A 13,012-nucleotide genomic window follows, 5' to 3' on the forward strand; every position below is an offset into this window, starting at 1 on the left:
TTCAATAGCTTGTTTAATCATATATTCTATGATGGAAATTAGTTTTATTTTTAAAATTATAGGTTTCGTAACCTATTTAAATTGATTGCAAAACAAACGGAAGACAACATAGAGCTAAATTATTAGGAGTTCAACATTTGTTATAAGTTAGTAATAATAATTTGTTAGAATCTTTAATTTTTTGAATAGATGATACTCAAGATTTTTTTGTTTGAAATATATAATGTTTATAAACGTAAATATGAAAACATTGCACACACTATAAAACCATGGGTAAGTTTAAGTGGTTCATCCCAATATTTTTAGAATCAAACCAAATATAGACCTAGTAGAGAGGGTGATCGATTGATTGGTTATTAAACTATTTAACTATTCAAAAATAATATTAAAATTTATGATTAAATATATAATTTGACTTATTTAACATTAAGATAATTTAATTTAATTGGGGGGGGGGGGGGGGGTTGTGTATGTGTATATATATATATTCTCAAAAACGATTAATAAGGTTTTTTCATAATACATTTTTGAAAAAATAAATAAATTTTTTATATTGACAGAGTTAAACCTAACTTTATATATACGCTAATCAATTTTGTTAGTGGTTCATGGTTGGATCGGTCAGACTAGCTGGACCGATTTTTAAAACTATGGTTCATCTAAGGGGAAGTTGTGTTTGTAGTAAATCATGACGAAATGTAAGCAATCAGTAGATTCAAGTGTCAGTTATGTTGAATTTTTTAATTATATTAATATTGAACACATTGATGAAAGTATGAATCAAGGTGAAACTTTTGATATTCTGATATAATAGAAACCATATCAAAACGCTTATCTTGTGTTTCTTGTCATGACACATAATCAACTAATGCCTCTAGCATCCACAATAGCGTTAAAATAAGTTTTTAGTACAAGTAAATATGTTTTTAATAATAGACAATCAAACTTACGCTTCAATATAGTCAATGCGATTATGTGCATGAAAGATTGGATGACAATATAATTCAAATTACAGAATCACGTAACCGAAGATATTTTAAAGAATTCAAAAACCTAGATGTTGAAGATGAATAAACAAGTATAGACAAATATTGATACAATTACTTATGAATTTTGTGAGTTAATTTTTTCCTTTAAATTGTATTTTATTTTTTTTATCATATAATCACGATTTTCCTTTGCAATTAGTGAGACTATTTTTAATAAAAAATTTTGAGGTGTTACCCTTGTAAAATATTAGAAAGGTTTATAAAATATTAATTTTAAAAATTAAAAATTTAATAAAAAGTCAATCTAGCTTGCTAAGGGCCCTTGAAAGCTTGACCCAAAGGCTCTAGAAAGACCTATCAATGAGCAAACATCACTCTTACGAGACTTGTGGGTACAATAGATTGCATCAAAATTAATTCGATATAATCTATTGTCGTATCTTCTTCTAAGATAGTCTACGAAACCCAAATCATTATTTATTTTTAATTGTACACTAATTTTTAAAATATTTAAATGTATTTTTGATATTTTTTTAAAAGATTTTGACAATATAATATTTTTTTTATAATAATGAGAGTTCAGAGGGGATAAATAAATAAAATAAATCGGCTCGTCTTATGCTTAAACTTTAGAGGAAGTACATAGAAAGTAAAGTAAACCTTATGGGATTTGAATGATATTTACCTTTTACCATATAAAATACTATAAAAAACAAATAAAAGCAACCCTAGGGTACAAGCTGGCAGTTCATTTTGTTCGGCTCTGCATTACAATTCTACACTGAAGCGGCAGCGTTACTTTCATCCGAAGCCGTCACTAAAGGCAGAGACACCATCACCGGCTGCACTGATATTGGCGCACTCCGTCACGGGCGGCAGGTAAGCATACCTGTTTTTTTCTCTACTTTTTAAGCTATATTTTCAGAGTGATTTTGTGTGTTAATCTTCTCTGTTCCCGAAGTACGCAGAAAGAGAACTTCCCATAACTTTGATCTAATGATTAAAAAATACGTTTAAAAAGTTATTTTCGGGAAGGAATTGATGGATTTTTTTCTTTTAATTTTCTGTGTTTATAATGTTTTAAATGAAGTTATTTTAGTGTTTGGTGAAGAACTTAACTTTATTCTTTGATTGTTGTTGAGAAATATTTTGCAAAAGGTGGATTTTTGAGTTCGTGCTATGGAGTTGATCTTTATTTATTATTTTTAGTTTCTTTGTGTATAAGTTTTGTTAGTGATGAGTGTTGTTCGTTAGCTTCTATTGCTGCTTGCTGCTTGTAATGGTCTTTCCTTTATTTGTAGTTTACTTCTGTATTCTGTTAGCATGATAGAATTTTGAAAAATACAAGTCATGCACATCATAGTTTGCGAGTACTTGTCTATTTGGTGGTACTGTACTTGGACCTTCTCTAAGTTATTATTCATTTTAGGTTGAGTTTTTATTTTTGGGTTTTGGTTCGATGGAGGGATAATCATTTGTGCCATTGTTGATAGATTGTTTTCCCTCGGTTTTTAGCCTTTGTATACACCTTGTTGACGATTTTATTTTCTCATCTTCTTACTTACAAAGCTTGTACTTTGTTATAATAGAATTTATTATACATTTTGGGGAATGCTTCAATACTGACATCATAACTTTGACTGCCCAGCTAATCCATGGCTGGGGGAGTCATTGGTCTAGTGTTTCTCTTTTGCTTTAAGTGGGGAATATTTTTCAATGGTCTTATAATGAATAAATTTTAATTTTTGATACCATGATGTACTGCAAACTATGAATATATAGTCTTGAATATATATATATATATATATATATATATATATATATATATATATATATATATATATATCTGCTGTTTCTATGTATTCAATTCTTTTGCATAATACTTTTTAAATATTCACAGGCAAGCACATAAAGATGGTGCAATATAATTTCAAGAAGATTACTGTAGTGCCTAATGGAAAGGATTTCATTGACATCATCTTATCCCGTACCCAGCGGCAGACACCGACTGTTGTTCATAAGGGATATGCCATTTCTCGTCTCCGTCAGTTTTACATGCGTAAAGTAAAATATACGCAACAAAATTTTCATGAGAAGCTGTCTACAATTATTGAAGAGTTTCCCCGCCTAGATGATATCCACCCTTTTTATGGAGACCTTCTTCATGTGCTGTATAATAAAGATCATTACAAGCTTGCCCTTGGCCAAATAAACACTGCGAGGAACCTCATCAGCAAGATTGCTAAAGATTATGTAAAGTTGTTGAAGTATGGCGACTCACTTTATCGTTGCAAGTCTCTGAAGGTTGCTGCTCTTGGTCGAATGTGTACTGTGATAAAGAGAATTAGTCCTAGTTTGGCATATTTAGAACAAATCAGACAACACATGGCAAGGCTTCCTTCAATTGATCCAAATACTAGGACTGTTTTGATTTGTGGGTACCCTAATGTTGGCAAGAGCTCATTTATGAACAAGATTACTAGGGCTGATGTGGATGTCCAGCCTTACGCTTTTACGACGAAGTCACTCTTTGTAGGGCATACCGATTATAAATATTTGAGGTATCAGGTGATTGATACCCCAGGGATTTTGGACCGGCCATTTGAAGATCGTAACATTATTGAGATGTGCAGTATAACGGCTCTGGCACATTTGCGAGCTGCTGTGCTCTTCTTCTTGGACATCTCAGGATCATGTGGATACAGCATTGCCCAGCAGGCGGCACTTTTTCACAGCATTAAGTCTCTGTTTATGAACAAACCCTTGATTATTGTCTGCAACAAGACTGATTTGCAGCCACTGGAAAGCATATCTGAGGAAGATATGAAACTGGTCATTGAGATGAAAGCAGAAGCATTGAAAACTGTGATAGCTGCAGGAGGAGAACCTGAGACTGATGAGGGGGTGCTTTTGACTATGAGCACTTTAACTGAAGATGGGGTAAGTGCTGTGAAGAATGCAGCTTGCGAGCGGTTATTGAATCAAAGAGTAGAATTGAAGATGAAAACCAAAAAGATAAATGACTGCATGAATCGATTTCATGTTGCAATGCCAAAGCCACGTGACCAGAAGGAAAGGCCACCATGTATACCTCAGGCAGTTTTGGAAGCTAAAGCCAAGCAAGCAGCTGAACAGGAAAAGAAGAAGACTGAGAAGGATTTGGAGAATCAGAATGGTGGTGCTGGTGTATATTCTGCCAGTCTGAAAAAGAATTACATCTTGTCCAATGATGAATGGAAAGAAGATATTATGCCTGAAATTCTTGATGGCCACAATGTGTATGATTTTGTTGACCCTGATATCCTATTTAGGCTTGAAGAGTTGGAACGGGAAGAAGGTATTAGGGAGGCAGAGGAGGAAGATGATGATTTTGAAATGGATGGTGAGGAACTGACCCCAGAAGAGAAAGAAGCATTAGCAGAGATCAGGAAAAAGAAAAGCTTGCTTATTCAACAACATAGGATCAAGAAAAGCACTGCTGAGAGTCGGCCTACCGTACCTAGAAAGTTTGACAAGGAAAGGATGTTCACGACGCAGAGAATGGGGAGGCAGCTATCATCTTTGGGACTGGATCCTTCTTTGGCAATAAATCGTGCCCGCAGCAAGTCTAGAGGCCGTAAAAGGGAGAGGTCACCTGACAGGGGAGACATTGATAATGGTGATGCTGTGGATATGGATGTGGACCAACCAAACAAGAAGCTGCGTTTGAGGTCTACATCTCGGTCAAGGTCAAAATCACGGCCTCCTGGTGAAGTTGTCCCTGGAGAGGGCTTCAAGGACTCTGCTCAAAAGGTCAAGGCAATTAAACTCGGCAAGAAATCTGTTAAGAAGAGGAACAAGGATGCTCGTCGTGGAGAGGCTGATAGAGTTATTCCTACACTGAGACCAAAGCATTTGTTCTCTGGAAAACGCTCCATTGGAAAAACTCAAAGACGCTGAAGTTTAAGGTATATAATTCATGAATTGTTCATTTTTAATTTGTTCTGGCATGTATTTACCATCTTTACGTTCTGCAATGCTTCAATACTTTACATGAGATTAGGATCCACTTCCTTTGAGTTTTTAATTATATTCTATTCTAGCAACATTTGAAATTCTGATGACATAATTTTAATAGTGCTGGTCTTTTTTGCAGATAATTTGATACCTTTTGTACTGACCTGTTGTTCTCGTATTCAAATGTAACTACGCGGAGATACCTAGCTGACTAGCATTAGAGATAAATCCAATTTTTGATTTCATATGTTGATTTGGCTTTTGTTATTATCCATAAGCAGATTTCGAATATCTTTACCATGATGATTGCCCTTTTCCGCTCCTGAATTACTCCAAATGAAATACAGTTTTGCACGGTTACTGACCTATTTAACCGTATGATTGCTCAAAGCTTTGCTGAGACAATAAATTTAGATGTCATATCATACCTTGATTATATTTATATTAATGAATGGACTTGATCTTCTGCTAGTTTTGAATTATTTCATACTAGATGTTAATTTTGTGCTGTACCAGTTCTTATCATACCTAGTTGGAATAATCTTTCTAATTAGTTGTTTATCATGCTGCTAGGAGGGGTACATCTTGCATCCTTTTTGTCCGATCAGCAATGATACGGAATGGCATCCTGCAAACTTTTTGTCCTGCCAGCAATGAAATGGAAAAGGCATTTTGTTCCTGCAATCGAGAACGTCCATCCGAGGTGCATGGAACACAGAATTGTTCTTCGTGTTTACAGTTTTGGCTTGAGATTTTGAATATGGAAGAGTTTACTATTTTTGAACCCGGATATTCTCCCAGTTATGATGTTGCCTTTTAAGTTCATATTATACCTGTGTCTTCAACAGTGTAATTTGTATGGGTGATTTCTATCTTTCTGTTGTAGCGTCGTACGTAATCTGATATTAAATTAAGAAAGCTTTAATCATAGAGTTGATAATATATTGCTCTCCGTCAATATTTAAAATTGTATGCACATATTATTTCTTTCTTTCATAATATGGAGAAGAAGCATGAGGGTATAAGTCTGAAATTTCAGAACCCACCGAACAAAATTGTCATTGTATTGTGGTCACCCTAAGTATTGTTTCATCTACTTTTTAAGTGTACTTGCTAATGTCATTCAACGGATTATACAAGTTCTACGTTAACGGTCAATTGAAATATTAGAATTAATCAATAGCTTGAAATACAAGCAAAGAAATCAAATTTTCCATTGAAATGAAAGTCATCAATATAGGAACAAAAATGACAAATGAATTCTGAATACTATTAGATTATATTATTCTCTGGACTTGAAATCCTCTACTACTTGTTTGATTTTGGACATGGATTTGAGTCAAACTAGTTTTAGTTGTTTTAGTTATTTGAATTAAGTGTTGGATCTGAGTTTAGTGGGTTATAACTTGATTGTTAATTTGGCTTCAGCAATCTGAAATGAGTAGTCATATCATGAGTTCAATAATTTTATTAACCTAATTTATTTTTTAATTGTTTTTGATAAAAGAAAATATGGAGAAGAGTTGAATTGTAATGTGAAAGTAAAGAATAAGTTTATTTATGTTAAATGAACTGAGTTGTTAGAATTTTTCTCAAGTTTAAAAATTTATAATTTAAATTTAAATTTCTCACATACCTATGTGAAAATATCATTGATCGTCATATGAATCTATGTAATTTTTGTATAAATTTATGTACAAAAATTTGATTATTTTAATTAGATTTTTAGTGGTTTTTGTGTCAAAAAATCACTAGAGAAGGGAGATATATTGTCAAAAAAGAATACCAAAAAAATAATCATTGAAAAGATGAAATAAAATTTTTAGATGTAAATATAATATTTTAAAGTTTGAGAGAGACAGTTATTCATTTTAAAATATAAAACCCTAAAAAATATATATGATGGGATAAAATATTAATTTTTTTAAATTAAAGTAAAAAAAAATATATAGTTTTTAATACTAAAAAAAAGAAAAAATTTTATTATTTAAATAACAATTTTATCCCTATATTAACTCAAACAATCTATATAAGTCATTTGGCGTTATAATAATTGAAGGTAAAGTATTTCAGTCCAAAAAAAATCTAAATGAGAGAGGGTATAGACTTCCGGTCGGGGTGATAATCAGATTCAATGAAAAGTCGCTTTTCACAGTTTCTCTCTTCTTTCCTCCTTTATCGCAAGGTTACTGCTTGTCTAGAAAGCAAATAGACTAGATCACCAGGTCTCTGTTATTTCTGTTGGAAGCATTCTCTTCCAACGAGTCAAAGTCATGTGAGGCTTACTCAGAACTTTCATATTGACTTCAGAGGTACTTTGAATGTTGATGTTTGAAAACTGATGTTGACTTAAAGAGGATAAAAAAATAATCCTCTCCGCCACCGCCACCGCCACCACACACACCCCACCCCCCCATCTTAAAAATATTTTCTGATAATTCAAAATTTTAAAGAGTCTAACTTTTCTCAAAATCTTTTATATAATTAAAATTATTATTTTATTATTAAATCGTAAGATTTTATATCATTTTTCTTATTAATATAAAATACAAACAATTTTATAACGATTAAACTTTACAAAATTATTTTTTTCTCCTAAAGTTTCATTTTTTTTTTCCTTTGTGAGGAAGTTTCTCTTTGACTAACTTCCTCTTCTAATCTATCTTTTTCAGTGATGAAGTTTCTTCTCCGACTAAAAAGCAACTGCACTCAATGAACAAATCAATTCCCAACCATTCGTCTTCGTTCTCTTTCATCGCACTCGTCAATCGAATTGAATCGTTTTTGCTATCTCTCGTTTGATGAATCATCAACCTTTGCTCTCTCGTTTGTGGAAGTGTCACTTCATCTACATGATGACGCCTCTAAACGAAACTTTTTTTCTAGATTCATCGAATCAAATGGGTGACTGGATGATGATGTCAAGAAAAGTGTGGTAGGTTGATAATGACGGTTTAGGGTTGAAAGGAGAGTTCGTCTGTGACCGGAGAAGATAAGAAAAAACTTAGGTTTAAGGGATGAGGAAAATGTGACTTTTCAAAATTAAAAAACTTTAGATAAAAGTGAAATTGATAATTTTTACAAACTATAAAAACAATACTAATAAATTTTATATTTTTTTAATATTATTAATAAAATAATAATTTTATCTTTGACCTGATAATTCTATCCGCCATTAGAGCAAATTGGGTTAAAACTCAGGAAGGAAAATAGTCTTTGGCCTATAAACTATGGTGGCACTCAGTCTCAGAGAAGACTACAAAGAAATAAAAAGTAACTCTAAATTCTTAGAGCTAATCAATTAGAAATTCTTCCTTCCGAATTTAGTTTAAAGAGATCATGTCTATCATCGGAGAGGCCATTCTGTCTGCCTTCTTTGAATTTCTGTTCAGGAAGTTGACTTCACCTCAACTGCTGCAGTTTGCTCTCCAAGAGCAAGTCCACGTTGATCTCAACAAGTGGGAAAGAATTCTGCTGAAGATTCATGCAGTACTTGAGGATGCAGAGGAGAAGCAGAGAACCAACGAGTCTGTGAAGATCTGGCTTGGAGAGCTTTGGAACTTGGCGTTTGACATCGAAGACTTGTTGGATGAATTTGCAACTGAAGCTTTGCAAAGGAACTTGCAGCATGATCGCCCTGGAGACAAATACAGCAGAAGTATGGCTGGTAAAATCATTCCTGCTTGCTGCAGAAGTTTGATAGGATCACTTAATTTCACTTCTGTCATGAAGTTAAAGATAAAGAAGATCACTGTGAGGTTGCAAGAGATTGCAACTGAGAAGAACAACCTGGACTTGAAAGAGATTTCAGGGTCCGGGAGGAAGTCTTCCAAAGTCCATGAAAAAATACGTACCACCTGTTTGGTTAATGAAGCTACTGTGTATGGAAGAGAAAAAGATAAGGAAGCAATAATTGACTTATTGTTGAGACATGAAGGTGCTTGTTATGGAGTTGATGTTATTCCTATTTTAGGAATGGGAGGAGTGGGTAAGACAACTCTTGCGCAACTTGTTTACAATGATGTTCGAGTGGAAGCTCATTTCGATCTCAAAATTTGGGTTTGTGTTTCTGATGATTTCGATGCCAATAGAATAACAAAAGCTATTTTGCAGTCCATTACTGATGAGAATGTAAATGATAGCGATCTAAATATCCTTCAAGTCAAATTGAAGGAGAAACTATTTAGAAGGAAGTTTTTACTGGTTTTAGATGATATTTGGAACGAGAATTATGATAAGTGGACTGCTCTACGCAAGCCATTTGAAGTAGGTTGTCTGGGAAGTAAGATTATTGTCACAACTCGCAATGAAGATGTTTCTTTAATCGTGGGAACTCTTCCAACTTACTCGTTGAAAGAGTTGTCGATGAATGATTGTTTGTTTGTGTTTACTCGACACTCATTGGGGACAAAAGGTTTTAGTAAGCATCAAGAGTTGAAGAAAATTGGTGAGCAAATCGTTAAAAGGTGTAATGGTTTACCTTTAGCAGCAAAAACCCTTGGTGGCCTCTTACGTGGTAAATATAATCCTAATGATTGGGAAGATGTGCTACACAGCAAAATATGGGATTTACCAGAAGAGAAAAGTGGGATTCTACCAGCTCTTAGATTGAGTTACCACTATCTTTCTCCACATTTGAAACGGTGTTTTGCATATTGCTCAATATTTCCTAAAGATTATGCTTTTGAGAAGGAGGAGATTATTTTGTTATGGATGGCAGAGGGTTTAATGCAAAATGACATCAGTGGAAAACAAATGGAAGATTTAGGTGACAAGTGTTTCAGAGATTTACAGTCAAGATCATTTTTTCAACATTCAATCAAGAATAAGTCTCGGTTTGAGATGCATGACTTGATTAATGATCTTGCTCAATGGGCTGCAGGAGATATAAGCTTTAGGTTAGATAATATGCCAGAGGTTGACAACCAAAGGAGAATCTCAAAAAATCTTCGCCATTTATCTTACATTGGTGGATATGATGGCAGTAAGAGATTTCAGGCTCTCTGTCATGCCAAAAATTTGAGAACCTTTTTGCCATTGCAACTGGAACCAGTACATTTTTACTTGTCGTTTAATGTTCTTTTTCATTGGTTGCCAAAGCTACAAAGGTTAAGGGTTTTATCTTTGCGTGGATATTGCATCTCAGAGCTACCCGACGAAATCAGATTTTTAAAGCATTTACGATATCTCGATCTGTCTAATACTGATATCAAGTTTCTACCTGAAGCAATTAGTAGTTTTTACAATTTGCAGACTCTTATTTTAATAAGATGTTGTTATCTGAAGAAACTCTGTACAGATATGGGGAACCTGATTAACTTGCGGCATCTTAATATGGATCTTGTAGATTGTCTGGAAGGAATGCCTCTAAACATTGGCAAATTAACCTATCTTCGAACACTTCCTACTTTTGTTGTGGGGAAAGGCAATGGCTCTGGCCTAAGAGAGTTGAAGTCTTTGCCCAATCTTCAAAGGAAGCTTAGAATTTCAAGGCTAGAGAATGTAAATGATATTGAGGAAGCCAAGGAGGCTGACTTAAATGGCAAGAAAAAACTTGATGTGATTTCATTAGAATGGAGTAGAAGAAAGATTGCCAGTTCATCAAGGAAAGTAGACATTGAAACACGTGTGCTTGACATGCTGCAACCTCACAAGAGACTGAAAGAGCTCAGTATCAAGGGCTATGGTGGTGCAAAGTTTCCCACCTGGTTAGGTGATTCCCAATTCACTGCATTAGTACTCCTAAGATTTGAGAATTGCAGCGCATGTACTTCTTTGCCGCCGGTCGGGCAATTGCCCTCGCTCAAGCACCTTGCTATCAAAGGAATGGCGGGAGTAAGGCGAGTGGGGTCAGAGTTTTATGGAAATGGTTGCTCAGAGTATTTTCCATCTCTAGAGACTCTTTCTTTCGAGAGCATGCCTAATTGGGAAGACTGGATCTCTAATGCATGTGGTCTGGAATGTAAAGCTTTCTTTTGCCTGCGAGAGCTTTCTGTTGCAAATTGTTCTAAACTGGTAGGAAGATTGCCAGAACATCTTCCTTCATTGGAAAGGCTTGTCCTCCGAAGTTGTATGCAATTGCGGGTGCCAATTCCAAGTCTTCCAACACTCTGCAGATTAAGGATTGATGGATGTAAACAGATAGTGCAGAGAAGTACAGTGGACCTCAGTTCATTGAGTTCAGTTGTTCTCTCTGATCTTTCAACTCATGTATTTCTAGGTCGGCTTATGGGAGGGTTGTCACTGGTAAAAAATCTAAGGATAGTTGGTTGTAAAGCGCTAACATCTTTATGGCATAGTAGAGATGAATTACAGCAAAATATTTGCTGCATTGATCCACTGGCCATTGAGCACTTTCACAGACGTTTTTCCTCAGGAGAGGAAGAAGAAGAGGAACGGCAGCAGTGGTTGCCTTATAAACTACAATCTCTAAAATTAAGAGATTGCCAATGCCTTGTGAAGCTACCTCAAGCATTGCAAAACTTCAGTTCTCTTAAAAAGGTTTGTATTACAAACTGCCCAAAACTTGTGTCCTTTCCGGACGCTGATCTCCCCTCCCAGCTGAGATTCTTTGAAATCGACAGATGCAATGCACTGAAATCCTTACCTGAGGCATGGATGAAAAGCAACAACTCGTCCCTTGAAATTTTGTCTATCAAATACTGTGATTCTTTGCCATATGTTTCCAGAATCCAGCTACCCCTGAATCTGAAGCGTCTGGAGATTACATGTTGCGATAATATAAGGTCCATCATATACGACGAGGAGGAAGTTCTAATAATGCATGAGGAGAAAATAAAAAATGGTAGCAGAAGAAACACTTCTCTTCTTCAGTACTTGGAGATTGGAGATTGTTCATCTCTCACTTCCTTATGGTTAAACAGTGAGTTACCTGTCGCACTTAAAAATATTAAGATTGTGAAATGCTCAAAGCTTTCTTCCTTGTCATCAAGAGGCAGTCTACCTAATGCTCTTGAAAGTATTGAGATTTTTCAGTGTGAAAATCTTAAATTTATACCTGAAGATCTGCACAAACTCTCCTATCTGTCAAAAGTTCATTTGAATTTTTGCACAAGTCTTGTTTCCTTGCCAGAAACAGGGCTGCCTTCCACAAACTTGACCGAGATCTTCCTAATTGGGTGTGAGAAACTAGAGGCCCTGCCCAACTGCATCGACAAAATCCCCTCCCTTCAAAAGTTATTGATAACAAATTGTCCAAACATTTCATCCTTCCCTAAGAATGGCCTTCCCACCAACCTTGCATCTCTTACACTTGATAATCTCCGGATCTTTAAGCCATTGTTTGAGTGGGGATTGTACAGACTCACCTCTCTCAAACAACTCTCCATTGATGGAAGATGTTCAAACCTGGTGTCTTTTCCTCAGATTCCGGTCTGTCTGACCAACCTGAACATAAAAAATTTCCCAAATTTGGAAAGCCTTTCCTGCATTGATGAAAGCCTCACTTCCTTGGAAGAACTACATCTCTCTGGTTGTCCCAAGCTCAAATACTTTCCCGAAAAGGGCCTTCCTTCCTCGATTTCAGGACTGTATATAGATGAATGTCCTCTGCTGAAACACAAATGCAAAAAATTTGCAGGAAAATACTGGCCTGTGATTGCCCACATCCCTTACATCGACATTTGTTGAGCTTCAATAATCCAATTCTGAATCCATCTGTAGAGGTTAAAGTCATTTTCCAGGACTTGTTCATTGGAACCAGTTAGTTGGTGTTTCAGAATTCAGAATCTGATAGGAAAAGGTTAAGTATGGGAGCAATTGTTTTGTGCAATGCTTTACAATGTATTGAAAACAAAATCTCAGTTAGCTGTTATTCATTTTGTACAAATAACTAATTTTTTCATTTTGACTTTGAAGAATTACTTCAGAACAAGTTGCAGATTGTTTATAATTAATAGCTCATTTACTCTTTAACTCTTAACATATTCTGTTTACCATAAATCTCTATTCAACTAGCATGAATTTAGCTTGACACCTCAGCAATGTGTAAAAATTCCTTGACTTTG

The 13,012-nt window shown here is 35.0% G+C and overlaps 2 protein-coding genes across 2 annotated transcripts; both read left to right on the plus strand.

The window, feature by feature from the left end:
• The first annotated feature begins 1,711 nt into the window (after positions 1-1,711).
• On the plus strand, positions 1,712-5,927 carry LOC123209618 (nucleolar GTP-binding protein 1-like). The gene is made up of 3 exons (XM_044627733.1): positions 1,712-1,868; positions 2,890-4,936; positions 5,559-5,927. The coding sequence occupies exon 2, from the start codon at positions 2,904-2,906 to the stop codon at positions 4,926-4,928; it is 2,025 nt and encodes a 674-aa protein (XP_044483668.1). The 5' UTR covers positions 1,712-1,868; positions 2,890-2,903; the 3' UTR covers positions 4,929-4,936; positions 5,559-5,927.
• Positions 5,928-8,229: 2,302 nt separating this feature from the next.
• LOC123209617 (putative disease resistance RPP13-like protein 1) lies at positions 8,230-12,901 on the plus strand. The gene has a single exon (XM_044627732.1). It carries the CDS (start codon positions 8,325-8,327, stop codon positions 12,633-12,635), a length of 4,311 nt encoding a protein of 1,436 aa, XP_044483667.1. The 5' UTR covers positions 8,230-8,324; the 3' UTR covers positions 12,636-12,901.
• The last annotated feature ends 111 nt before the right edge of the window (positions 12,902-13,012 follow it).

This window comes from Mangifera indica, chromosome 2 (assembly GCF_011075055.1).
Source record: "Mangifera indica cultivar Alphonso chromosome 2, CATAS_Mindica_2.1, whole genome shotgun sequence".
NCBI classification, from domain to species: Eukaryota; Viridiplantae; Streptophyta; class Magnoliopsida; order Sapindales; family Anacardiaceae; genus Mangifera; species Mangifera indica.

What these genes read in the sequence shown, in the direction of transcription:
- LOC123209618 (XM_044627733.1), top strand. Translation starts at nt 2,904, where the DNA reads ATGGTGCAATATAATTTCAAGAAGATTACTGTAGTGCCTAATGGAAAG.
- LOC123209617 (XM_044627732.1), top strand. Translation starts at nt 8,325, where the DNA reads ATGTCTATCATCGGAGAGGCCATTCTGTCTGCCTTCTTTGAATTTCTG.